At 55.0% G+C, this 24760-nt stretch overlaps 2 protein-coding genes across 5 annotated transcripts; one reads left to right on the forward strand and one right to left on the reverse strand.

Annotated features, from left to right (window-relative positions):
• Positions 1-1414: 1414 nt before the first annotated feature.
• GAS2L2 (growth arrest specific 2 like 2) lies at positions 1415-10625 on the forward strand. Its single transcript, XM_001174066.6, has 6 exons — positions 1415-2691; positions 4814-5055; positions 5915-6022; positions 7198-7294; positions 7875-8127; positions 8732-10625. Exons 1-6 carry the CDS (start codon positions 2307-2309, stop codon positions 10287-10289), a joined length of 2643 nt encoding a protein of 880 aa, XP_001174066.2. The 5' UTR covers positions 1415-2306; the 3' UTR covers positions 10290-10625.
• A 1001-nt stretch (positions 10626-11626) lies between these two features.
• On the reverse strand, positions 11627-23535 carry RASL10B (RAS like family 10 member B). Of its 4 annotated transcripts, none has more exons than XM_024350370.3 (5): positions 23297-23535; positions 21342-21794; positions 19768-20130; positions 14615-14739; positions 11627-14113 (listed from the first exon to the last, which is right to left on the reverse strand). In XM_024350370.3, the coding sequence occupies exons 2-5, from the start codon at positions 21369-21371 to the stop codon at positions 13843-13845; spliced, it is 789 nt and encodes a 262-aa protein (XP_024206138.1). In that variant the 5' UTR covers positions 21372-21794; positions 23297-23535; the 3' UTR covers positions 11627-13842. The 4 variants fall into 4 exon arrangements, with proteins under 4 accessions (XP_024206138.1, XP_016787471.1, XP_529832.2 ...); XM_016931982.4 differs by lacking the exon at positions 23297-23535 and having other exon boundaries at positions 11627-13343; positions 14017-14113; positions 21342-23117; XM_529832.9 differs by lacking the exon at positions 21342-21794.
• Between the last annotated feature and the right edge of the window lie 1225 nt (positions 23536-24760).

A 24760-nucleotide genomic window follows, 5' to 3' on the forward strand; every position in this document is an offset into this window, starting at 1 on the left:
ATTACAGGCGTAAGCCACCGCGCCCGGCCACCCCTACCCTTCTCAAAACACTCTAGGGCACTTCTCATTTCACTCAGAGAAAAAGCCAGACTCCTCAGAGTCACCTACAAGGCCCTGCATGATCTAGGACCTCATTTCCTAGATTCTTATCCTACATACCCTACCTCTCTTAGGGATTCTTCTTCTTTTCTTCTCCTTTTACTTTTTCTCCTTCTTCGACAGGATCTCACTCTGTTGTGGTGCAGTCATAGCTCACTACAACTTCAACCTCCTGGGCTCAAGTAATCCTCCTGCCTCGCCTCGCATGTAGCTGGGACCACAGGTGTGTGCCAACCACGCCTGGCTAACTTTTAAAAAAAGTTTTTGTAGAGATGGGGGTCTCAGAGCTTTTGCACTGGCTGTCCCTCTGCCTGAGCACTCTTCCCCCAGACAGCTGCAGAGCACGCTTCCGATCTTCTTTCAGGTCTTTGCTCAATTATCACCTTATCCCTGAGGCCTTTAACCATCTTATAGAAAATTCCACACATACCCTCACCTCCTTTACTCCTTTATTTGTCTCCCTGGAATGGATCACCATCTGACTATTTATTTATTTATTTATTTTTGAGATGGAGTCTTTGTCGCCCAGGCTGGAGTGCAGTGGCACGATCTCGGCTCACTGCAACCTCCGCCTCTCAGGTTCAAGTGATTCTCCTGCCTCAGCCTCCCAAGTAGCTGGGATTACAGGCGCCCACCGCCACGCCTGGCTAATTTTTGTATTAGTAGAGAAGGGGTTTTGCCATGTTGGCCAGGCTGGTCTCCAACTCCTGGGCTCAAGCGATCCACCCACCTCAGCCTCCCAAAGTGTTGGAACTACAGGCATGAGCCACCACGCCCAGCCTTAGATTTATTTGTCTATCTGTCATTCACCACTCGGTAACATGGAAGTAGCCCCCATAAGGTCAGAGACCTGGTCTTTTTTGTTTACTGCTGTATCCTCAGGCCTGCAGTCATGCCTGGCACATAGTCGGTGCTCAAGACTTTTTTCTTTTTTAAGACAGGGTCTTGTTGTGTTGCCCAGGCTGGAGTGTAGTGGTGCAATCATGGCTCAGTACAGCCTCGATCTCCTGAGTAGCTGGGATTATAGGTGCGTGCCACCATGCTTGTCTAATTTTTGTATTATTTCTGTAGAGACAGGGTTTCATCATGTTGCCCAGGCTGGTCTCCAACTCCTGGCCTGAAGTGATCCTCCTGCCTTGGCCTTCCAAAGTGCTGGGATTACAGGCAGCACTTACACCGTGACCAACCAAGAAATGTTGGTTGAATGAATGCATTGCTGTGGCCCTGGGGGTGGTAGGGTGTTATGACCCACAGCCTGCTGTAGCACAATCACATGGTTAGGGTGGGGGGTGGGGCAGGTTCTTCAGAGAAAGTGGGGATCATGGTGCTAACAGAGCTGCCGGGAGAACTGGGACCCACTCAGACCTGTGCCTGCCTGTGAGTTCTGATGGTCTGATACTTTCACATACATTATTTCTTTATCCCTCACAACACACCAAAAAGGTAAACATTACCCCCATTTTACAGTTGAGAAACTAAGGTACAGAGAGGCTAGGTAGTATATGATGGTCACACAGGATTTAAGGCTACACTCATGAGTTTTGGGCCCTATTTCTATGTCTGTTTCATTCCCATTCTCCTGTACTCACTAAACACCAAGGGGTATGGCAACCCCTACCCCTGCTTTCCCTCCACTCCCCCAAAGTTCCCATTTGGCCAGCCCCGTGAGAGAAGCCAGCCCCAGCCCCAACCTCTCCTCCCTCTCCCTTGGTTCTGCAGGCCAGTCCTCGCCTGCTGGGAAGGGTTAACAAGGAGTGTTTGTAGCAGCCGCTGTCTCCAAGGAGAGGGGAGGAAAGCAGAGTGGGGAGGCCGGCAGCCACCCCAGGCTCTGTGGCCGCAGCCAGCAGAGGGTAGGAGGCAGCCAGCTTGATCTCTCCAGCTCTGGGGAAAGAGAGGAGTGTCCTCACTTCCATCTGGCCTCAGAGGGGTGAACTCTGAGTGGACTGGGCAGCCTGAGAGCAAGGTTGCTGCAGGGCCACCAGGGAAAGCTCTGGCAAGGACTGAGGAATGTGGGGGAGCAGGGGCTGGGCCAGGCCTGGCAGCTGAAGCCAGTGGCAAGTAGCAGCACTGGAGGTCCCGGGCTCTCAGCGAGTACACGGGAACCTCAGAATCAGGAAGAACCCAGCTGAGACCCAGCAGCAGCGGGAGGAAAGAGGCGGCAGTGGGAGAGGGGAGGTGCCCACCTCCTCCCCTGCTAGGGTCCAGCCATGTCCCAGCCTGCGGGAGGCAGGAGGAAGCCCAGGACCCTAGGGCCGCCTGTGTGCAGTATCCGGCCTTTCAAGTCGAGTGAGCAGTACCTGGAGGCCATGAAGGAAGACCTGGCTGAGTGGCTTCGCGACCTCTATGGGCTGGACATCGACGCAGCCAACTTCCTGCAGGTGCTGGAAACGGGCCTGGTGCTGTGCCGACACGCCAACGTTGTCACTGACGCTGCCCTGGCCTTCCTGGCTGAGGCACCTGCCCAAGCCCAGAAGATTCCCATGCCCCAGGTTGGGGTCTCCTACAATGGGGCCGCCCAGCCAGGTACCTTCCAGGCCAGGGACAATGTCTCTAACTTCATCCAGTGGTGTCGAAAGGAGATGGGCATCCAAGGTAACCATGCTGCACCCTCGTCCCCATTCCAGATGCTTATCTTGGGGGGTATTGGTCCTTTCTCAAATGCACAGGCTAGCTCTGGGGGGCAGGAGCCTGGATCCTCATTCTAGATTTGCCTTGAACCAGCTCTTTTTTCATGCCTCAGTTTCCCCACCTCATAGTAAATCCTCAATAAATAAATATATTGATGATTGATAAATGTTTGTTGATGATTACTTCAATAAGCATATATCAAGCACCTCTTCTGTGCTGAGCACTTTGCTGGGCACCAAGGACAGAGAGGAAAGAGACCCAGTGCCCAACAAATTCATGGTCTAGCAAGAGAGGCAGAAGGCTGGGTGTGGTGGCTCATGCCTGTAATCCCAACACTTTGGGAGGCTGAGGCCGGTGGATCACCTGAGGTCAGGAGTTCAAGACCAGCCCGGCCTAACATAGCAAAACCCTGTCTCTACTAAAAATACAAAAATTAGCTGGGCATAGTGGCAGGCTGAGATAGGAGAATTGCCTGAACCCAGGAGGCAGAGGTTGCAGTGAGCTGAGATGGCGCCACTGCACTCCAACCTGGGTGACAGAGTGAGAGTCTGTCTCAAAAAAAAAAAAGAGAGAGAGAGAGGTAGAGGGATAGATACGTAAATTATAGCCTACTGTGGCAAAGGCTTGACCTAGAGGTGCAATGCTGGGAGCCAGGGGAGGAAATAGCAGCCTGATTAGGTGGAATGGGGCCGAGAAAGTTTGCATCATAAAGGAAGGAGATTTGGCCCGAGTCTTTTTTTTTTTGAAACTGAGTCTCGATCTGTCACCCAGGCTGGAGTACAGTGGTTCGATCTTGGCTCACTGCAACCTTCACCTCCTGGGTTCAAGCAATTATATGTGCCTCATCTCCTGAGTAGCTGGGATTACAGGCGCCCGCCACCACACCCGGCTAATTTTTGTATTTTTAGTAGAAATGGGGTTTCACCATGTTGGCCAGGCTGGTCTCGAACTCCTGACCTCAAGTGATCCGCCCGCCTTAGCCTCCCAAACTGCCGAGATTGCAGGTGTGAGCCACCACACCCAGCTGGACTGAGTCTTGAGGGATAAATAGAAGTTTGTGGGAAGGGAATTCTAAGCAGGGGGGATGACAGGGGCAAAGGCGCAGAAAAAGCATGGTGTGTGAATGACTAGGGAGGGCTGGTGGTGAGGGCACAGGGCTAGGATGAGGAGAGAACATGGGAGGAGACAGATGGGATGACACCAGGGAGGGGCCCCATCATGCTGGGGCTTGTAGGGCTCAGGGAGTGACATGTCAGGATCCTTCATCTCCTTGGCCTTGAAACCAGGAATGGGATGAGACTGGATGTTGTGCCATTCTCCAGGCCAAAGGTGGCAGGGGTGAGACTGGGGAAAGGGTCAGGCCTGGGCTACTGGCTGGTGGCCGGGCACTGAGGAACAGAATTGGAAGGTTAATAGAAGCTAGTGCTTTAAGGAATGCTTGCATGTGCCGGACATTGTGAATGGTTAGCAACTATTAGCATATCCAATCTTCACAACAACCCCACGAAATAGACTACATCCCCATTTTACAGAAGAGGAAACTGAGGCTCAGGGTCTAGCTCAAGGTCATGCGGCTGGTAATAAGTCAGGACTCCAGCCTTAGTGGTTGGCTCCAGAGCATGTCCTCAGCATGCCTGGTTGGGCCTGGGTGGGAGCTGAGTTTGAGATGCCTGTTGGAGATCGGAGGAGAGAGGCGTGGGTGGAAAGTGGAACAAACCGCTTCCTGCTCCTGGACCCATCCAGGCAAGCTGAGTGGGGAGAGGGGAAGGTGGAGTTCATCCTTCTCTCATCCACAGTCACAGCCAGTCTCCAGGTCCCTTTGCTTTGCTGTCACCTCTTCTCACCCGCAGCCTCTCCTGTGAGATGGGCCGCGTGTCTGTACCCAGCACCTGAGCAATTCCGCCCAGACCCCTCCTAGGGGGCTGACTTGACCCCAAGATTCTGAGACCCAAACCACTCCCCATGTCTGCTGCCCCAGACCGGGGATGACCCCAGGGCTTTCCTCCCCGCTCGCCCCTGCCCCGGAGGGTCAGGTCCTCTGGGGGCTCACGCTGCCTCTGCCCTTTTCTCCCCGCCTCCACTCCAGAGGTGCTGATGTTCGAGACGGAGGACTTGGTGCTGCGCAAGAACGTGAAGAACGTGGTGCTGTGTTTGCTGGAGCTGGGCCGCCGGGCGTGGCGCTTTGGTGTTGCGGCGCCCACACTCGTGCAGCTGGAGGAGGAGATCGAGGAGGAGGTGCGGCGGGAGCTGGCCCTGCCCCCGCCCGACCCCTCGCCGCCAGCGCCCCCCAGGCGCCAGCCCTGCCACTTCCGCAACCTGGACCAGATGGTGAGGGGCTCTGCACACGCCCTCAGGGCCCCCTTCCCTTTGTCCTTCGTCCTCCTCTCCCCAGTCCCACTCCAGCCCCCTCTAACCCACCCCCTTCTTGAGCTCCATTGTCCACCCTGACCCGAATTCACTGTGTGGCTTTAAGGCACGGTTCCACTCTGAGCCTCAACCCTAACCACGCGTAGTAATTAATGGCCATGTCATTTCTCAGGTGTTCTTACCAACCCAGCACTGGATGCCCCTCTCATTTAACCCCTGCTGGGACAGTTTTCAAGAACACCGACTGTGGCACTCTCCGAGACACCTTAGTTCAAGTCTTAGTTCCACTGCTTTGCAGCTGTGTGACTTTGGGCAAATTATTTAACCTCTCTGTGTCTGGCTTCCCTTATCTGCAGCATGGGGACAGTAACAGCACCTACCTTCTATGAATGCTGTGATCAGTAAAGGAGCCAGCACATACAAAGTGTTTGGAACAGGGTCCGCACAGAGGGCCACTTCACAGCAGTTAGTTCTGTGTGGTTAACCCCTGGGGAAAATGGAGCTCAGGCAGTTTCCTTAATGAAAAGCCTATGATGCAGTGGATACAGGGCACTGACCTGAGCCTGTCAGATCCCACAGTCCCCCCGTGGCACTCTGCCGCTTCCATCAGCTCTGGACCTCATGGTAGGTAGGTCCATGGGTGACCACCCAGGTCTCGTTCTCGCTGGGTCATTTACAGCCTTATCTACTCCCTCCTTGCTTCTCATTCCCCAGCTCTGACCTCAGCAGAAACCTCAGGGGTGACCTGGGGGACAGGTAGGGCCCCCATTTTGACCCAGAGTGGGCAAAGGAGAGGGCTGAATTCACCACCCGCCCGCAGGTGCAGAACCTCGTGAGCCACTGCACGTGCCCAGTGCAGTTCTCCATGGTCAAAGTGTCTGAGGGGAAGTACCGTGTGGGTGACTCTAACACCCTCATCTTCATCCGGGTAAGTCCAGGCTGGGGGTCAAGGGACCCCCAGAATAGGGTTTCTTGCCCAGGCTTGGGACAATGACACTAAGTCTCCCAGAATATGGGACCTTGCCCAGGCTTGGAACAATGACACCTCCCAGAATATGGGACTTTGTCCAGGCTTGAGGACAATGACAGTAAGTCATCATTCACCCCAAGCCATCAGGCCTTGGAGCTCTCCTTCTCTCCCTGGGAGAATTCCAGGAGATTCCTGGCAAAGGTGGCAAGCCTATCTCCTCCTCCCATCAGGGCAGCCAGAGCCACCACCCTCCCTCTCCTCCACCGTAGCCTAATCTAGAGCATGTTCTCAGGCAGAGTGGGGTATGGAGAAGGGTGATCACACTTTTCCATTCCACTCCACCCACAGACTTGATTAGAGGAAGCAGCTTGAGAACCCCAAGTTTGGTTTCAGTGCACGGCCCCAGCCACATGGACCCCATAGTTCCACCCCTACCACTTGCCTGGGGGTACATTCAGCAGAGTGAGTAGCAGCACAGGTCTGAAAATGTGCCTCCTACCCCAATACCTGGCTGTGCCTCACCAGAAACGGTTTGTACCCACGTGAGCGGCCAGCAGCTCGGGGCATGGCCCAGCCATTTCCTTGGGCACAGGCCACACCTGGGAGCAGAGCCAGCTCTCTGGGCCCTCCCCTAGACCTGAGGCAATAGCCCTGTGATGCAGATAGGGGCAAGAACTTGTGGCCCCACTTTCCAACACAGGAAGCTGAAGCTTGAAGAGACATGTGACTTGCCTGAGGGTGGAGTGGGACCAGGACTCCCATGGGCTCTCCACACAGGCCACAGGGGCAAAGCCAGTGGCATTAGGGCCCTGTTTTGGGTACAGGCATGTACAGATGCAAAACCGTTTACAGCAAAAGGAGCGCTCTGGGGGCAGGCTATACAATGCCTTTGGGATCCCTTGACCAGTTGTGGGACAGCTTTCAGCCTGGCTCCCACCTTGACCGCATGTGTTATCTGACGCCAGTCATGGAGGAGGAGATTCGGGCTGCCTTTTTACAGCACACACATACATCTACGTGTGGATGGGTACATGGATGAGAGCATCCCTGAGTGAGTGCCGGAAGCCCGCGAGCTGGTCCAGGAAGAGGGGCTGCCCTCCACCCCGCCCTTAACCTCACCCTTGCCCCCTCAGATCCTCCGGAACCATGTGATGGTACGTGTAGGGGGCGGCTGGGACACACTGGGCCATTATCTGGACAAACATGACCCCTGCCGCTGCACATCCCTCTGTGAGTCCCCTGAGGGTCCTCTCCCTGTGGGGTTGGTTGAAGAGGCCTAGCTCTGGGTTGGGAGGCTGGAGGCAGAGGTGGGAGGTATGTCTGATCTCCAGGAGGGGAGCGGTAGGTGGGGAGGTGTGGGGGAGGCTGGAGGAAGGCAGGCAGTAGTTGGGCACAGTACAGTACTAAATGTCGCCACAAGATGGCGGGCAACACACGCAGAAGCAGCATTTGGCCACGGTGCATTTTAGCAGAGCTTAGGTCTGGCTCTGGGATCCACAGTGTTGGCACCAAGTGTGACTTGGAGGGTCTTTAATTCTTCCATAATCTCCATCAACGCCTCCAGCCACTCCAGATAAGCACATGCTCGAAGGGAAAGTTGTGTACCCGCACTAAAAACATAGCTTTAAATAAATCCCCCAGCTGGGTCCCCTAAGCCCCTCCCATAAAGAAACTCCGGTGTTGCCACTGTAGGTCCCACTGTTTTTAATGTGGGATGCGGGGCATGGGATCACTGGGGGAGGAACAATGGTCCCCATTGGCAGGAACTGAACCCTTCTCTCCTGTCCTTTCTCCGGGGGACTGTTGGTAGCACACAAGCCAGGCAGCTTCCTGAAGCCCCCGGCCCCACCAGTGCAGCATGAAGTAAGGGTACAGGATGGACCCTCACAGACCCAGCCTACAATGACCATCAGCCGCTCACAGAGTCCACCACCCCCTGTGGACTGGAAGACATATACCTCTTCAGACCGAAGGCTGAGGCCCCCCACCCCATCCTCCCCCAGACCCCGCAGGGAACGGGGAGCAGGGACGGGGGCCTCCAGAGAGATGGCACCATTCCTGAGGTATGGGGAAGAGACAGGGACGGGGCTCTTTTTCCTTTGGAGTGCACATTCTCAGAGGTCACCACACTCCAAGATAAAAGGAGCAGATCCTCAGCAGTGCCTCTACCCCGAGACCACAGGTTTTGGAACCAGAAGCATACCCAGTACCTTTGGGATAATGTGGTTACTTCATATGCCTTCCCATTTCACAGATGAGGAGGCTGAAGCTCAGAAATGGAACAGACTTACTGAAGGTTTCCTACCATTTCATGGTAGAGCAGAGACTAAGACAGAGACTGTGCATTCCCCTCTGTCTCTCCACTGCCCTGCAACTGGTCTGAGGCCATCCCTCGAAGGATCTGAAGTCACCTCAGGCCAGGATCAGGCTTCCTTCTATCTGCTACACAGGGAACAAGGGCGAATAGACTTAGGCAGTGACTGCCATAAGGAGGATTTCTGGGCAGTCACGGAGGAGAGGGAGCATAGGTTTCATTCAGCGTGAAGTCTAGCCCCCTGGGTGTTCTCACTGGGGAAAGACTGTCACTTCCCAAAGCCAGGGACCACACTAGATGACCCTGCCGGCCTGATGAGTCTCCCTTTGCAGCCTTGTGATTCTCCCTTTCAGGTGCCAGGAGAGGTCTCTCATCCCATCTTGGAGGCAGCCGACAGCTGGGGACAGCCCACCCAGCCCCCAGTCCTCATCTACCCAAAAAGGCCGAGACCCACAGTGTACCTTGTCAGGAAAGAGGGAGGAGAGATACCCCCCTGAACTCCCCAGGGGAAGGATTCCCACATCTTGGGTTCATGAAGAAACAGACAGCTGGGGAACCGATGCCGGGAACCCCACCCCACAAAGACTCCGAGCCATTGAGGCCACCACCAAAGGGATATCAGCAAGAGGACCATCTCCCCTGCCTCGTTCCTTTGGCCCAGCCGAGTGCCTGGGCCTCAGGCTGCCACTCCGGGATGAGGCCAAGGGTGCGTTCTTTCAGTTCAGGGAGCCAGAGTCTGTCCGTTCTCCAACCCCTGTCCAAGGCCTAACCAAGATCCCCATCCGGCTGCCCCCTGCTCGCCCCCCGACACCAGGAAGGAGCTTTCCTGGTGCTACAAGTGGAAGTCCCAGGACAGAACTTGGGAGAGACCCCATCCCACTAAGGGCCGTCACTGTGGACCTGGCTGGGTCCACGCATGGGGACTGCTCTGTGGAAGTGAGGCAGGAGGACCAGCAGCTGGACATCCAGGTCATGGCAGAGGCCAGAGAGTCCTGGGACCTGGGCCCACAGGAGCACGAGGGGCGGTACACACCTCTGCCCTTGGGCAGGAACAAGGAGCAGGCCATCTACTGTAGCCTTGAAGAGGAGATTTTGGGCAACATGAAGCTGCTAGAAGTCAGGAGTGCCTGTCTGCAGGGCACAAGGTCTGGGGTCATCCCTCGCAGTGGGGTCTACATCCCCAGGCTGGTTGGGCAGTGGCCTGAGCCTGGGGGTCCTTATGACAAAGTCATCCAAGAACTGGCTCAGGGCCCCCCATCCCTCCTTAAAGTGGACCTGGAAGCCTGGAAGGCAGCCCCGACTGGCTCCCCTAAGCCAGCTGTTACCCCAGGACCGGGAAGCCTCAAAGGGAAGTTGGGAGCCAGACAGAGTGGGCCCAGGACAAAGGCAAGCCTGAGTGCCAAGGGCACCCACATGAGGAAGGTCCCACCTCAGGGAGGGCAGGACTGCTCGGCTTCTACTGTGTCTGCCAGCCCGGAGGCCCCCACACCTTCGCCCTTGGACCCCAACTCTGACAAAGCCAAGGTATGTCTGAGCAAGGGCAGGAGAACTCTCCGAAAGCCCAAGAGGGTCCCGTCCATCTACAAGCTGAAGCTGAGACCCAGGATTCGGCCCCGGAGAGACCACAGGCCTGAGAAGCAGCCTTCACGAATCCCCAAGCCACTGGCCTATGTCTTCCTGGGTCCAGCCAGGCAGCCCCCCAAGGACAGGCTGTTGAGAGCTGTGCTGGGCAGCAAGGGAGGGGAGGCATCCCGGGTGGATGGAGCTTCAGTAGGTGAGGAGGAGGAGGAAGGAAAGGAGGAGAAAGAGCCAGCCGCTCCATTGGAGAGCAGCCCCCAACCTCCAGAGGGCCTGCAACCTCACTGGCTTAATCAAGCTCCACTTCCACCTGAGGAGGAGTCCTGGGTCTGAGGCACATGAACGTGTTGGGTAGGAGGGAAGCAAAAAGGATGGCCATGTATACACTGGATTCACAGCTGCGGGAACAGAAGGGATGTTCCCTCACCTCCACACAGGGCCTTGGGCAGGAGTGGGTCAGAAGACAAATATAGACTCCATCTGCTCATCTGAGCAAAGGGGCAACCCATTGCTCTCACTCCAACTCCAGAGGTAGGCCAGGGGCAGTAGGACCATCCTATATCTCATTACTCTCCCCTAGAACGGCTCACCACACTCCTGGCCTCTGGCCCCTGGCCATGCCCACCTGTTTCCATAACTCCCATAAGTTATTAAATGCATGTGATTCTGCCCTTGAGCCCCCAGCTTCTTTTTTCAAATTTCAGAAACAGAGTCTTGCTCTGTCACCCAGGCTGGAGTGCAGTGGCGCTATCATGGCTCACTGCAGCCTCGAACTCCCAGGCTTCAAGTGATCCTCTCACCTCAGCTTCCCAAGTAGCTGGGACTACAGGTAGGTGCCATGACACCTGGCTAATTTTATTTTATTTTATTTTATTTTTTAGAGATGGGGTCTTACTATGTTGTCCAGGCTGGCCTCAAGTGATCCTCCTGCCTTGGCCTCCCAAAGCACTGGGATTAAAGATGTGAACCACTGAGCCCGCCTCCCCCTGCCCCCCAGCTTCTTAAGTCCCTCACTCCAGGACTGTGGTGGTGCGGGGAGGTATAGCTTCAGATGTTATCCCACTGGAGGAGATGGGGACTAGAAGGAAGGAGTTGGTGGTGAGAGAGGCTTCCTCTTTTGAGGCTCAGCCAACCTTGCCAGGCAGCCCCATCTTTCCCGGAAGTGGCTGGTGGGTCAGCACCACGGACAGAGACCAGTCCTGCCCTCAACACACAGGCTCCCACAAGGCACCCTTGCCCAAGATTTCAAAGCTTTGCTCTGGAGTTTGGGACCTGAGATCACTCAGGGACAAGACGGGTGGCTGAAAGTGTTCCTAACACATCTACATCCAAGAAGTTATGACTGAGAGGCTGTAAAGTCTCAGCCTTGAGTGGGAAGGACGAGACGCAGACGGAGAAGCTGGGATTGAGTCCCATTATGGAAATTTTCCAGACAGTGGCAGGGGAGAAGTTCTGCTTCCCTTCTGAATGGTTTGAATTAGCTGGAGGGTTTGGGGTTAGGTGGAAAGGTGATAAATCCCAAACTCTTCACCGGTGGTCTCCCTGTTGACCTGGGCTTTGGGACTGGGGCCCACCTCACCACCTTCACCCTCTTTCCACACGGAGCTCAGCAGGCAAGCCCTGTGGGGACCCCTCCCCTCCTACCATGAGGAATGGAGCCAACACCTTGGTACAGAAACGAGGGAAAACACTCCCTGATTTTTAATCTGACTTCGGGTAACAGCTCAATGGGCGTCACACACACTTCCAGACCCTGTGGTGGGAAACCCTGGGAGGGGGTGGAAGGAGAAGGACAGAGACTCAGAATGGGGGTGGAGGGACCTGAAATCCAAGACCTGGGTTGAGGTGGAGGCGGAAGGGGGCCTGTCAGGGGATACATTCCAATGGCTCCCACAGGGGAGCAGCCAGAGGCCTGGGCCCCACCCCCCCACCCCAGGTGCCTCAGAGTTGGTGATGGGGCATGTGAGATGCTGCCATCCTTCATCCGCTCCCTCTGGTGAACCAGGGGGCAGGGGTGCAGGAGACTAAAGGGGCAGGCCCTCTTTGTTACCCTCCCAGCCACTCTAAGGTGTGGGGAAGGGGAGCCACCTCCTCTGTGTCAGAGGGAGGCTCACAGAGGGCAGGTCACTTGCCCAAAGTCCTGCAGCACAGCAGGGACTAGAATGCAGGAACACTAGACTGCCCAAGGTCAGGGAGGTTGCTGTGAGGCTGTGCTACCCCCCACTTGGTGGACAGAGTGGGAATCCGCTGGGGAAGCAGAATCATAGATTCCCCCTACAATGGATGTTGGTGATAAATCCCCCATCCACGACCCTTCCCCCAGACTCTGCTCCATCACCACTCTGGGCTACCTGATTTCCTGGTCTATATGCTGCAGCCTTGGCTAGGTTGGCCAAAGCGGAGTTGTCCTCTCTGCCCCTCTTATAACAAGGGACCTTGCTGTCCCCCCACCAGGCCAGGGCTGAGGGCTCAGCCTCAAGGACAGCTTTCTTTGGCCAGGGGAGCAGGGGACAGGGCACCACTTGTCCCTCCCTCCAAGTCCCCCATCAATCCCTCATGCCATTCCTAGAATCTTCATTATTATTGTTATTTCTAAATCGGTACAAAACTGACAGTGATCAGCTCCGGTGACGAGAGGTAGAAACCCGGCCAGGCAGCCGGAGAAAATGGGGTGGAGTGAGTTAGGGTATAGGGCTGACTGGTGTTGGGACAAGAGGGTGTCAGATCCTGAGGGCCTCCATCTGTGGCAGAAGGAAGATGCAGGTGTGTCTCCCCCAAGTACGGGGGTCCCCACCATTCTTTCCCTGGCTCTGTTCTTCCCCAGATTAATCAGGATAGTCTGAGATCTGAGGCAGGCAGAGTCTGGGGTAGTCAGATGGGGTTGAGACGGGGCAACAGAATTTTCACTGGGACAACCTAACCCCCTTCTGGGCACCATCCTGCCCACGACCAGACCCCAGAACCCAACATTCCCCAGTCTGACAGATCAGATTGCAGTATGCAGAAGGGAATAAAGGACTGGAGCCTGGCATCATGAAAAAGAAGCTATCCTTTGGGGGGCTCCCTTTCCACACTCTGTCCAAAAAAAAAAAAGAAAAAAAGTTTTAACCCAGGGGGTGATCTGGCTTTGGGGTCAGGAAGAGTGAGGGGCACCTGGCAGGGACGGACCATCGAGTTAAGGCTGGAAGGTAGGTTGTTGTGTCTCTGGGGGCTGCTGGGCGGGGAGGTCTCCCTGGAAGCCGGAGAGCTCAACCTTCTCCCCTCACTGATCTGGGACCTCGGTCCCCCGGACCCCTTGATCGTGGTCCTTGGGCCACCCGCATCTCTGCCCTGTGCCGGTGGTGCTGACAGTCAGAAGGCCTGGCCTCACAAAGAAGCTGCCAGGATCTGCGACAAGGGGATGGACGAAATGAGAGCCCTGTGAGCGGAGCTGGGAGGGGACTGGAGGGTAGGTGAGACAGGTAAGTACCAACAGACGCTGGGGTGGGCGGACACGGGAAAGGAAGACACCAGGCAAAGACAGACACATTCTGGAGAAGACAGGTGGGGGCCCGGCCAAGGCGGCACCTCGCCACCCCCAGCCTCCATTGCACGCTCACCCCCATCCCAAAAGGCTGTGGCACCCCCGCGGGTCGGGCCGGGCACTGCACTAAATACAGCACTGAAGGCGGCTGTCCCAGGAAGCCACGGGGGCAAGGGGCAGGGCTGGGCAGTTACGGAGGGCTCCCTCTCGCGCTCTGCTTCTCACCGGGAGATGCGTGGCTGCAGGGGCCTCAGGCCGGGACCGTCACAGTTCCATTTCCCGCCCGCTCCCCGCCCCAGCCCCACAGTACGGCCCCGCCCTCCGCTCGGCCAGTGCCGGTGCAGCCCGAGGGGCGCGCAGGCGTCACATGATGGCGCAGCGGTTGCGGCGCAGCGCGCCCTGGAAGCGCAGGGCAGCGTGCACGTGCTTGCAACGGGCGCAGCCGACGCTCTTGAGCAGCTCGCTGAAGAGCAGCAGGATGTGCCAGTTGTACTTGGCCGAGCATTCCACGTAGCCGCACTTCCAGGTCTTGCGTACCAGGTGCGACACGTTCCAGCGCGGGATCACGCGTCCGCGCTGCAGGTCCCGCTTGTTGCCCACGATGATGATGGGCGTCTCTGAGGTTCCGATCACCCTGTGGGGCGAGGCAGGCAGCTCAGAACTCTGTCAGCCCCACAACCGCTGTACTCCCAGCAGGGCAGGCTGTGCCTGGCCAATACTACCACCACCGTAGGTTCTGCTCCAGGCGCAGCCCTAAGCCCTGGAGGTGTTATATTCTCTGATCAGCACAACTGATCTAAAAGATGGGTTCTACTGTTATCCCCATTTTACAGATGAGGACATAGGCTTAAATGTTTACTGGCTTCAAGTCATGCAGCTGAGTGGCCCTGGAAGTCTTGTTCCAGAAGTCCCAGTTCTTAACTACTGCACTACTCTAGCCACCCCCACAGCCAGGGTCCCAACATGAGTCGACAGAAATGGGAACAGCACAATGTATGCATGTTTGAGTGTGTGTGTGGAAATCTTAGAACACATATACCTCTATCTGTGTCCCTATACTGTGCCCTTTTCACAGGGACTGGCTAGCACTGGGGCATCCACAGAGGTGGCAATGGACTGTGTTCCAGCCTCTCACCTCGTCTCCAGGATCTGCTGGCGGATGGTCTTGACGTACTCAAAGCTGTCAAAGCAGCAGATGTCGTAGACCAGGATGTAGGCGTGGACACTCCGGAGTCCCCTGCAGCAGGCGTCTGCCCACTCCTGCAATATCCCCAGCCAGTACCAGGGTCAGAGCAGCCATGAGGGCTCCCCTAGCCCCCAGACACCTCCCATCAGAGGGGCAGTGCTCTCACCTGCCACTGCACCTGAAGCCTTCCATACCCGACCATCCCCAGGAGACCAGGCCCAGGGAGAATGGAGGAGCTGTAGCCTCCCCATTCCCAAGCTAGGATGGAGCAGGTCACATTGTTTGATCTTCAGGGCCACTGCACTGTCTTGTGCACATCTGGAGTTTAGCTCTGCCTTGCTCCATGTCATGCCCTCATCCATCCATCGAGGCCTTTGTTCAACAAGTACATTTATTAAGTACCTCTAAGAGTCCAGCTCTGAGCTGGGTGTTGGACCTGTTAAAATTCTATCTTCCAAGGTTCAGCTAAAGTGCCACCACCTCCAAGAAGCTTCCTGATTTCCCATCCTTCCTGCAAGCAGGGGACTACTCCCTTCATCTCCTGTGTTCTAACAATCCTTCTATTACACTTTCATTAGAGCTGTTCCATCTCCAGTTCCTCACTTCTGCTGTGAGCTCCTGAGAAGGCCACAGCCAGGCCATCCTCATTTTTATATACTCCCTCTTCCTCCCTGAGTGTCTAGCACTGTTGGCTCAAAGCAGGTGCTCCTTAATAGCACTACCTGGGCTGGTGAGCTCTCCATGGCCCAAGCCGGGATCAATGCAACTCCTGCCTCTGCCACTGCCCTTAGACTGCTACCTGATGTGCCCCTTCTGTATGCTTCTCTCTGCCCTCAGGGTTGAGAAACAGAAAAAGATTCAGACTGGATGCATAATGGGCTGATGTAGAGTAGGGCCCCTGGGCAGCTCCAGGGAGATGAACTTCCTGAATGTTTGTGGCAACTTCTCAAGGGATTGGGGGGTACAGCTCAAGTTGAAGAGACTCCTAGAAAGGCCAAGTACACTAAAGAGAAGTTTCCTTAACAGATTCATTAGTCAACATGCCAGCTGCAAGAGCGGTTTCAGGCAGCCAGTGTGTGGAAAGAAGGGGGTCCCTAAAGGTGGGGGGACAGAGGCCTCCAAGGACAAAGGAAACCAGAGTCTTCTCCCACCAAAGCCCAGGCAAAAGACTAGAAGAAGGTGGAGGTATGTCTCCTGTCCCAGCATCTCAATTGAGTGGGGCAGGGGCCAGGCACAAAGGAGGACTACAGTTCTCCACTTCCAAGAAGGATCAAAAGGAAACGACTTTGGTGGCAGTAGTGCAGAGTTAAGTCCAACTTCAGAACAGCACTTCCCAACTCAAAGGCTTAGAAGATGCTGCAGTGGATTTCCCTAGGGAGATGATGTGGCATCTTTTCTTTGTGCTGAGGTTTAAATTTTTGGTGCGGCAGGAGGATGCCGAGGACAAACCTAAAACCATAGGAAACTGGTTTCTTAGTCCAGGGAAGACTGCACTCTGCTGGACACAGTGATCTCCAGGAGCCTGGAACCTGTGTATACGGATGCTCCCACGATCCCCCAAGACCAATGGAGATCAGTGAGAAGTGGGAGGGATGAGAGGCTCCCAGTCTCTTCAAGCTGTCTGCTGGGGAGAGGGAGCAGCTGCCAGCTTTTGAGGGTGACAGCCCCACCTCTCCCCCAACATGTTGCCTCCTTGAGGGGAACTCCTGGCTTCCTCCCACCCACTCCTCTCTGGGGGTTCCTAAAAGAGAGAGGAGGAAGGCCCCTGATTGGCTAGCTTATCCCTTCCCCCTTGATTGAAGGGAGGAAGCAGGGTTCCAAACTGTAAAAGGCCATCTTGGGGCTCTGTCAAGACAGAGAAGGAGCAATAGAAAGGGAGTCCAGTTTCAGGGACAAGGCTCAGCCACCTGCATCTCAACCATGCATTTGCTGATAATTCCTTTGGTGAGTTGCAAGCACCTGATAATCTCAGCTTCCTTCTCTGATAGAAGGGGCTGCAGAAGACACTGAGGCTCACACCCAGGAAACACTACTCTCCTGGGCTCTATCTCATCTGGCATTGGAGAAGAATGTATTATTTTGTTTTCAGATGGTGGCCATCAGGATTCTTAGGTTTTATACTTAATCTTTGGTGCCTTGAGGATACCTTTTTCACAGTATTTCTCTGCCGAAAGTCCCTTACTGGGCTCCAGGAGTGAAATCTTGGATATCTTAGAGTCCAAAACTCAGGGTCAGTCAAGAAGAAAAAAGCCAACAACCCAATAGAAAAATGGGCAAAGGACATCAATAGTTCTTGAAAAGAGAAACACAAAGGCCCTTAAACCTATGAAAGATGCTCAGTTTCACCCAAGATCAGAGATGCAAATGGAGACTACAAGGAGAATATCATATCTCATCTCTCAGATTATCAAATATATTGTCAAAAGTTTGACAATATACTCTGATGGCAAGACTGTAGGAAAACGGGCTCTCATATACATTGCTCACAGGAGCACAGCATACGCCACTGCTATGGAGGGCAATCTGGAAATAACCTCCCCTCCAAACTCCAGTTACTGTCACACTTTTTTTTTTTTTTTTTTTTTGAGACAGGGCCTCACTCTGTCACCCAAGTTGGAGTGCAGTGGCACTCTCAGCTCACTGCAGCCTCAACCTCCCGGCCTCAGGCGATTCTCCCACCTCAGCCTCCCAAGCAGCTGGGACCACAGGCATGGAGCACCATGCCCGGCTAATTTTTTGTATTTTTGGTAGAGACGGAGTTTTGTCCTGTTGACCAGGCTGGTCTCGAACTCCTGAGCTCAAGTGATCCGCCTGCCTCAGCCTCTCAAAGTGTTGGGATTATAGGCATGAGCCACCTCACCTGGCTCTGTATTCACAGTGCCATTTCCAGGCATTGTGATCCAGCAGTGCCATTTCCAGCAATGCCCTTTCCGGTAATTGATCCCACAGATATACCTACTTACGTTCAAAATGACTTATCTACAAGGCCGTTCATTGTGGCACTGTTTGAAACAGCACAAGACTGGATACCACCCACTTATCCAACAAGAAAGGACTCCATGGTATAGCTCTTCAATGGAGTAGGGCGTGGCCATGAAAAAAGAATGAGGACGTCTTCTAGATAATGGCCTGGAAAAATCTTCAGGTTATAATAGCAAGTTAAAAAAATTGAGGTACAGCGCCAAGCACGGTGGCTCACACTTGTAATCCCAGCACTTTGAGAGGCCAAAGCAGGAGGATCCCTTGAGGCCAGTAGTTCGAGATCAGCTTAGGTAACACAGCAAGACCCATCTATACAAAAAATTTTAAAAATAAAATAAAATCAAGGTACAGAACAGTATGGTTCTTGTTTTTGTTTTTGTTTTGTTCTTTATGTAAGAAGCAGGGAAGAATGCATTTTCTTACTTGGGTAAAGAAACACTGAAAGTATGGATAAAAATCTGATAAGAGGCCAGGCGTGGTGGCTCATGCCTATAATCCCAGTACTTTGGGAGGCTGAGGCAGGCGGATCACTTGAGGTCAGGAGTTTGAGACCAGCCTGGCCAACATGGTGAAACCCCATCTCTACTAAAAATACAAAAATTAGCTGGGTGTGGTCGCAGGCGCCTGTAATCCAGCTACTCAGGAGGCTGAGGCAGGAGAATCGCTTGAACCCGGGAGGCGAAGATTGCAGTGAGCCGAGATCGTGCCACTGCACTCCAGCCTGGGCGACAGAGGGAGACTCCATCTAAAATAAATAAATAAATAAATTTAAAAAAAGAAAGAAAAATTCGATAAGAGTGGTTATAGAGAGTGGGGCAGGAATCAAGGTAAAGGGGGCAAGATGAAATAAACAAAGCTCAGTGTGTAGGCTTGAAGCAAGATTTGAATGTCCAATCAGGTGATTGTTAAAGTCTCCTTTAGAAGAGAACTAGAAGGCCCTGCATCCAGACTGTCTGCCCTGACAGGCTCAGCCTCACTGCTTCCAGGGCAGATGCGGGATCAGGCTTCCATCTTTCCTCCTGACCCCAGGTGCCTGGGATGGGTGAACAGGTGTCTCCGGCAGATTAGGCCAGGGCCCTCCTGCCTGGTGTTGCTGAGAGTGCTGAGTGCTGAGCTGCCCGCCAGCTCCCAGCCCAGGGTCTCAGCCTGAGAGACTGCTTGATTTGCTCAGTTACACCTGGACGAGCCTTGTCCCCTGCCTTCTGGGCCTCCACCACTGTGCCTGTCCTTCCTGGAAAAGCTCTGTACACTCTGGTCAGAGGCTTCCTTCAGTGAGCAAACATGTCCTAGAGCTCAGCTTCCTTTTTCTCTCCACTCCCTCTCAAGTCAGAGGTTGAGAGAGGGCAAGAGGACCTGGTTCCAGCAGGCAGTGGGGAAGGAACACAATAAGTGAGGACCCTCGGGCATTTAAATCCAAACCTGGCAGGGAGGGTGCCCAGCAGGCAGGTCCTGAGGTCAGGGGCAGAGCATCACTTAAGAGAAGAGGGCCTTGGGCAAGAGACCTGACTGGGGTCTCCAGAGTCTCCAAGAACACACCTTTCCCAGGGCCCCGTCTATTCTGCTGCTGTCCCTTCTCCAGAGGATGTGGAGTGAGGTTATGGTAGGCACAGCTCTGAATACTCACAGTAGCCTAGTGTTCCCTGTCCTTTTCTCTACTGACTCTTACCTGCCTAAAACCTATTTAGTTGAGACATCACCCTCTGTGACCCCCCAACTCCACCCTAACACATCTGGATGGCCTAGATGCCCCCTTAAGGGCTGCCCCAGCTCCCTGCTCCTCCAATCATAGCACTTATCACACCATATTCGCCTTTTCTCACCAGACTATGAGTTTCTTGAAAGCAAATTCCATAAATTTTTTGCTCACCATTCTGCACCAGTGCCCACTGCAGGGCCTGGCACACATTGAACGGTCACCAAATATTTGTTGAATAAACTAGCACACCAATGAATGGATTCCTGGAATGGCTCTAAGCAGAGTGGCCCAAGGTGCAGTGTGGAGCTCCCAAACTCAGTGATGGGGCCCTGGCAATAGGGCCCAAGCTACAGCAGTTTGGAATCCAGCCTCTCCCCTACCCATCCGTTTCCCCACTAACCCATGCCCCCCAGGGTCCTCCTACCTGGAGCGTATTGACAGGGAAGGCGCTGATGGGTGGAAAGTCGAGGATCTGGAGGTCGTGCACGTGGCCGTTCATGACGACAGCAGGCAGGTAAAGGCGGCGGGCGGTGGTGGGGACGCAGACCTCGCTGAACTCGTTGTATAAGAACTGGCGCACGATGGCACTCTTGCCCACACCTCGCGCCCCCAGCACGGCCACCCGGTAGGTGGAGACCATGCCTCCCGCCCCACTCCGCCACCTCGTCCTTGCCGCTGTCTGGGGCTCCCCCGGGCTGCATATTCCAGGGGCTGGGGGCTCAGCCACCGTCAGGACCAACCATTGCTGCCTCTGCTTGCCCTGGGCCCTCTGCGGCCTCCACCTGGACTGTGGGGACAAGAGGTGGGCTTAGTGCACTGGCTTATCCCTGGACGTGTCCTGCACTTTTCCACCTTTGGGACTTTGCTGAAGCTGTTACTGCCACTTAGAATGCCTTCCCTCTCCCAGAACCCCTGTGGCTGCCTTTCCAAAACCTCTCCATCCCTCCTCCATTTCTTCCTGCATTCCAGTAGTAGGGCCCAATCTTTCTTGACTTATGACTTGACTTTTCTCCAGGTCCAACTCCAACCAAAACAGGCTGCAGAGCAGAGTGGGAAGGGCACTGGACTTGGTTTGATCCCAGCTTCCCCACAGAGCCTGGGACAAGACGGCAACACCTCTGAGTCTGTGTCCTCCTGAATGGGTGGGACTGGGCAGGTGTGTCTCAGTGCTGGCACTCCTGACATTTTGTGGGGAGAGAACTCGATTGTGCAGGACTGCCCACACATTGCAGGACATTTGCTTTCCGTGGCCCCCAAGAGGTAACTGCCAGCCTCCAGATACCATGATGACCAAAAACTCCCCCTGCCCCCATTTCCAAATGCCCCTAGTTGAGAATTCTGCACTAGATGACCACGTCGCCTCTGGGGTGCAACACTGCTGAGCACTTACTCTGCTGGCATGCCCATATGGTTATCCTTGGTCAGTACGACATCTCTAAGGGATAAGTACTGTTATTCCCACTTCAGAGAGAAGCTTAGAAGGAGTAAGAAGTGTGCCCAATCACAACCCGAAGGGCAGCTACTCCCTTCTATGATGTCGCAGTACTTCTTCCAACTTTCAAGTTGGCTGGAGTACAGTGGCATGATCTCGACTCACTGCAGCCTTCACCTCCTGGGTTCAAGCCATTTTCCTGCCTCAGCCTCCCGAGTAGCTGGGATTACAGGCACCTGCCACCACACCCAGATAATTTTGGTATTTTTAGTAGAGATGGGGTTTCGCCATGTTGGCCTGGAATCCCTGACCTCAGGTGATCTACCCACCTTGGCCTCCCAAAGTGCTGGGATTACAGGAATGAGTCACCGCGCCTGGCCAAGTTCAGTGATTCTAACCAGTGAATGCATATAGGCCAAGGTCTGGGTCTGATTCTCTGGCATCCCATAGAGCCCAGAGGGCCTGGCACATAGCAGGTGCCCAGAAAAGGGCTGCTAGGGGTTTGGGCCTTGCTATGAATTCATCAGCTCTGGTGTGTCCTTGCTGCAGGTCAGTGGGCAAATCACCTTCTCAACTGGAGCCATGCTTCTGCACATAGGTAAAATGAGGTCAACAGCCCCTACTTCTGAGAAAATCCAAGTAAATCTCTTAGCCAGGAAAAGGAGAGAACCTTTCTTCTTTTGTTGGTGATGGTGACCAGAGAGGCTGTTACATGCCTGAGACCTCCTGTCTGGATTCCCAGGAGGGTGACATCAGCACTTGCTAACTGGCTCCAGGGCAGGTGGGTTCGCCGGATTCTGGCAAGGCCATGCTTTTCCGCATGGGTGCATACTTCTCTGCAGATGCATGTTCTTTCCACATATGCACAAGCCACAGCTGAATGTCCCCCAGGTTGTCCTGGTTCAGAGGACTCACTCCACGGGGTACGTGCGCACACAGCATAGTAAATACAGGTCAGGATGTGGAATGAGAACCGCCAGGGCTTGATTCCTAGCTCTGCCATTCACCTGAAGTGTGACCTTGGGCAAGAAACTTTATTAAGTGTTATGATGTGTGCATGTAAAGCCCAGTGCCTAGGCCAGAGTAGGTGTTCGATAAACAGTGACCACTGCTATGGGCAGGGGTCATTCATTCATCTAAGCTTCCCACAAACTTAGCAATGGAACCTCCTAGCAATCCCAGGAGGGGCTGCTATCTACTGTTGCATGAGCTCACATGCATGCAGTGTGTGTGTGAGAGATTCTTCTCATTTTATTGAAGGTTTAAAAAACAAACAACCCCCCCCAAAAACAAACCCAGTGACTTAGGGAAGTGAAGACCTCATAGCCAGTTGAGTTGTTAACTAAGATTAGGACCCTGAACTCCTTCCTGCCCCATGCAGTGTCCCTTCTCCAACAGGTGTTTATACACTTACATGGGCTCCCAACTAGGGGGAAGTACCTATCCCTCCTCCCCATGTGTCCCTCCAGGTCCCGAAGCCCCTCAGGCATCCCTGGACACCACTACCACCAGCATGGCAGAGAGACTCAGCTGGGTTAATTACATAACCAGTACAGGCAGGTGGGGAGTGGGGAGTCCTAGGGGAGGAAGAGAGGGCAAGGAACGCCAAGAAGAGTCCTGGCCTCTCTCTGGGTGTGGCAGCTCAGAGATTTCTAGGATGCACCCTACCTGCAGATTGTCGTGGACACCACACTCCCTGCCCAGAAACCAGCCCTTTCTGGGGAGTGGCAGGGAAATGCAAGAGGGGCACTGCCCAGGAGCTAGGGAGGGGGCGCAGGAGGCCCCTAGGCTGGGGCCAGCCTCCTGGAACTCATCAGGCCCAAGTGTGGCCCTGTCCCCAACTCAGAAGCGATCGGTGCCCCTTCCTTCTTTCCAGGCAGAGGTCCTGGATCTAAGAGTATATTAATCCAACACCCTTGGCTGAGTGCGGAAGGGAGGGGGCTGTCCCAGGAAGCAGGGCCCAGGCCCCTGAGCGCTTTCTCCCCAAGGCCTGCGCTCTGCAGTGAGTCTGCAGACAGCGCCCGGCAAGAGACTGCCCGGAAAGAGAGGCAAGAGACCAGAGACACACACAGGGGGCGAAGCCTGGTTCCGTCCCCTTCCCTGCGTCTGGACACCTGGGTCGCTGCCCAAGGCTGAGAGCGGGGGCTTCGTGGATCCCGAGGGCCGGGTCACAAGTCTGCCAGCTGTTTGTTCCAACCACGTTCGCCTGGGGGTGGGCTGGGGGCGACAGAGGATGCTGCGCTCCCCATGACCTGATTGGTAGGAGTTTGGGGGGGTGTAGAAGCCCAGCTGGCTCTCCGCCTCCAGCACCTTGCAGGCACCCCCACCCCCAGCTCCAGCTCTCACGTGGCGGCCCCGCACCGCTTCCCCGCCCGCCCGCCCGCCCGCCGGCCCCCTCCTAGTCCCGGACGCCCCTCGCCCAGGCCGTCTCCTCCTCCCGGGCCGACCCCGGCCCGACCTCCCGAGCCCCTTACCCGGCCCCGCTCCACCCCTGACCCCTTCCCCTCCTCCCGCCGCTTACCCGGGGCCGTCCTAGCTGCCCCCTGCCCTGGCCGGCCGGTCGGCGGGGCTGAGCTCCCCCCGGGCTCCGGCGCTGCCCCCCGGCTCCCCCGCCCGGGGGGAGAGAAGTAGGGGCGCCCCTGCCTGCCCAGTCGGGGCGGGCTCAGGGCGGACGCGCGGGGGCAGATGCGGGCCGCCGAGGGGGTAGGAACCTCCAGCCCCAGCTCTCCCTCCGGAGCGCGCCGCCTGCTCGCGCTGGAAGAAGGAGGGGGGGCGGGGGTGCGGGCTGGCATTCCGCTGGGTCCCTGAGCCTGACATATTCGCTTGGGCGGCCCTGGACGAATTCTTTAATCCCTGGCCTCGACCTTCGCACCCCTCCAGACTCTCCCTGCGGGAATTTAGCTGTAACTTGGAGGAGCTGAAGAAAGGCATGGGAAAGCCCTCAAGCCTTTGCTCATTCCGACTCTTGGCCTCATATGCCCCTCGCCCAGGCCTGTCACCAGGCCACTGTGTGCCCGGCACAGTGTGCCCTGCACTGTGTGTTAGAGACATCCAGGCTCTGCTCCTCCACCCTCCTCAAGGGCTGAGCGAAGGGTGATCACTCTCACCCTTCACTGCTGCAGTGAAAGGCAGAGCTGGCTGGCACAAAGAAGGTCTCCCCTGCCAATGCGTGACCTCCACACCCCTAAAACTGCCATAGGCCTCTTCTCTCCAGAATGGGAGATACCAGCATTTGTCAGGATTGAGGGCAAAATCACCCATGTATTTATTCTAAAAGTCATCATCTCTAACCTTTGATGATCAATGTCATGTCATAATCAATGTCATCATTGATAGGCAACCTCTATTTTGCCAGTGCGCTATGAGCTTTGCATGCATCCTCAGATTGAATCCTCACAATTCTATGGGGTAGATTGTTTCCTCCACTTTACAGATGAGATAGTTGAGGTCGAGAAGCTTGTCTCACTTAGATGTAAAATGTGAATACAAAGATTGGGAGTCCCTAGCTGAGCAGTCACTGAAGAGTTTGGTAGGAGGCTCACAGTCCAATGTGAGATCAAAAGCAGACCACACAACATTAAAATGTGCTGTGTGCAAAGTCAAGGTTCTGCGGAGGGCAGGGGAAGTGGGACAACTCATTAGACGAGTCACTGAAGCTTCGCAGGAGGCAACTTTCAAGGAAGCAACCTTGAAAGAAGTAGATTTTGGGGCCGGGTGGAGGGAGATTGTAGCAGAAGAAAGCTACGGAAGTCAAGAGCAATTACACAGGCTTGAGAAGTGAGTCTGGGAACCAGACAGGAGCCCATGAGGAAGCATGGTGGGTGAAGAGGCGAGAGGTTGGTCACAAAGGCCCTGATTGACAGGATGAGGAGTTGGGATCCAGCCCTGTGCTGGATGGGAAGTCATCGAAGAGTTTTTTTTTGTTGTTGTTGTTTTTGTTTTTGAGATGGAGTCTCGCTATGTTGCCAGGCTGGAGTGCAGTGGC

Source organism: Pan troglodytes, chromosome 19, assembly GCF_028858775.2.
Source record: "Pan troglodytes isolate AG18354 chromosome 19, NHGRI_mPanTro3-v2.0_pri, whole genome shotgun sequence".
Lineage (NCBI taxonomy): Eukaryota > Metazoa > Chordata > Mammalia > Primates > Hominidae > Pan > Pan troglodytes.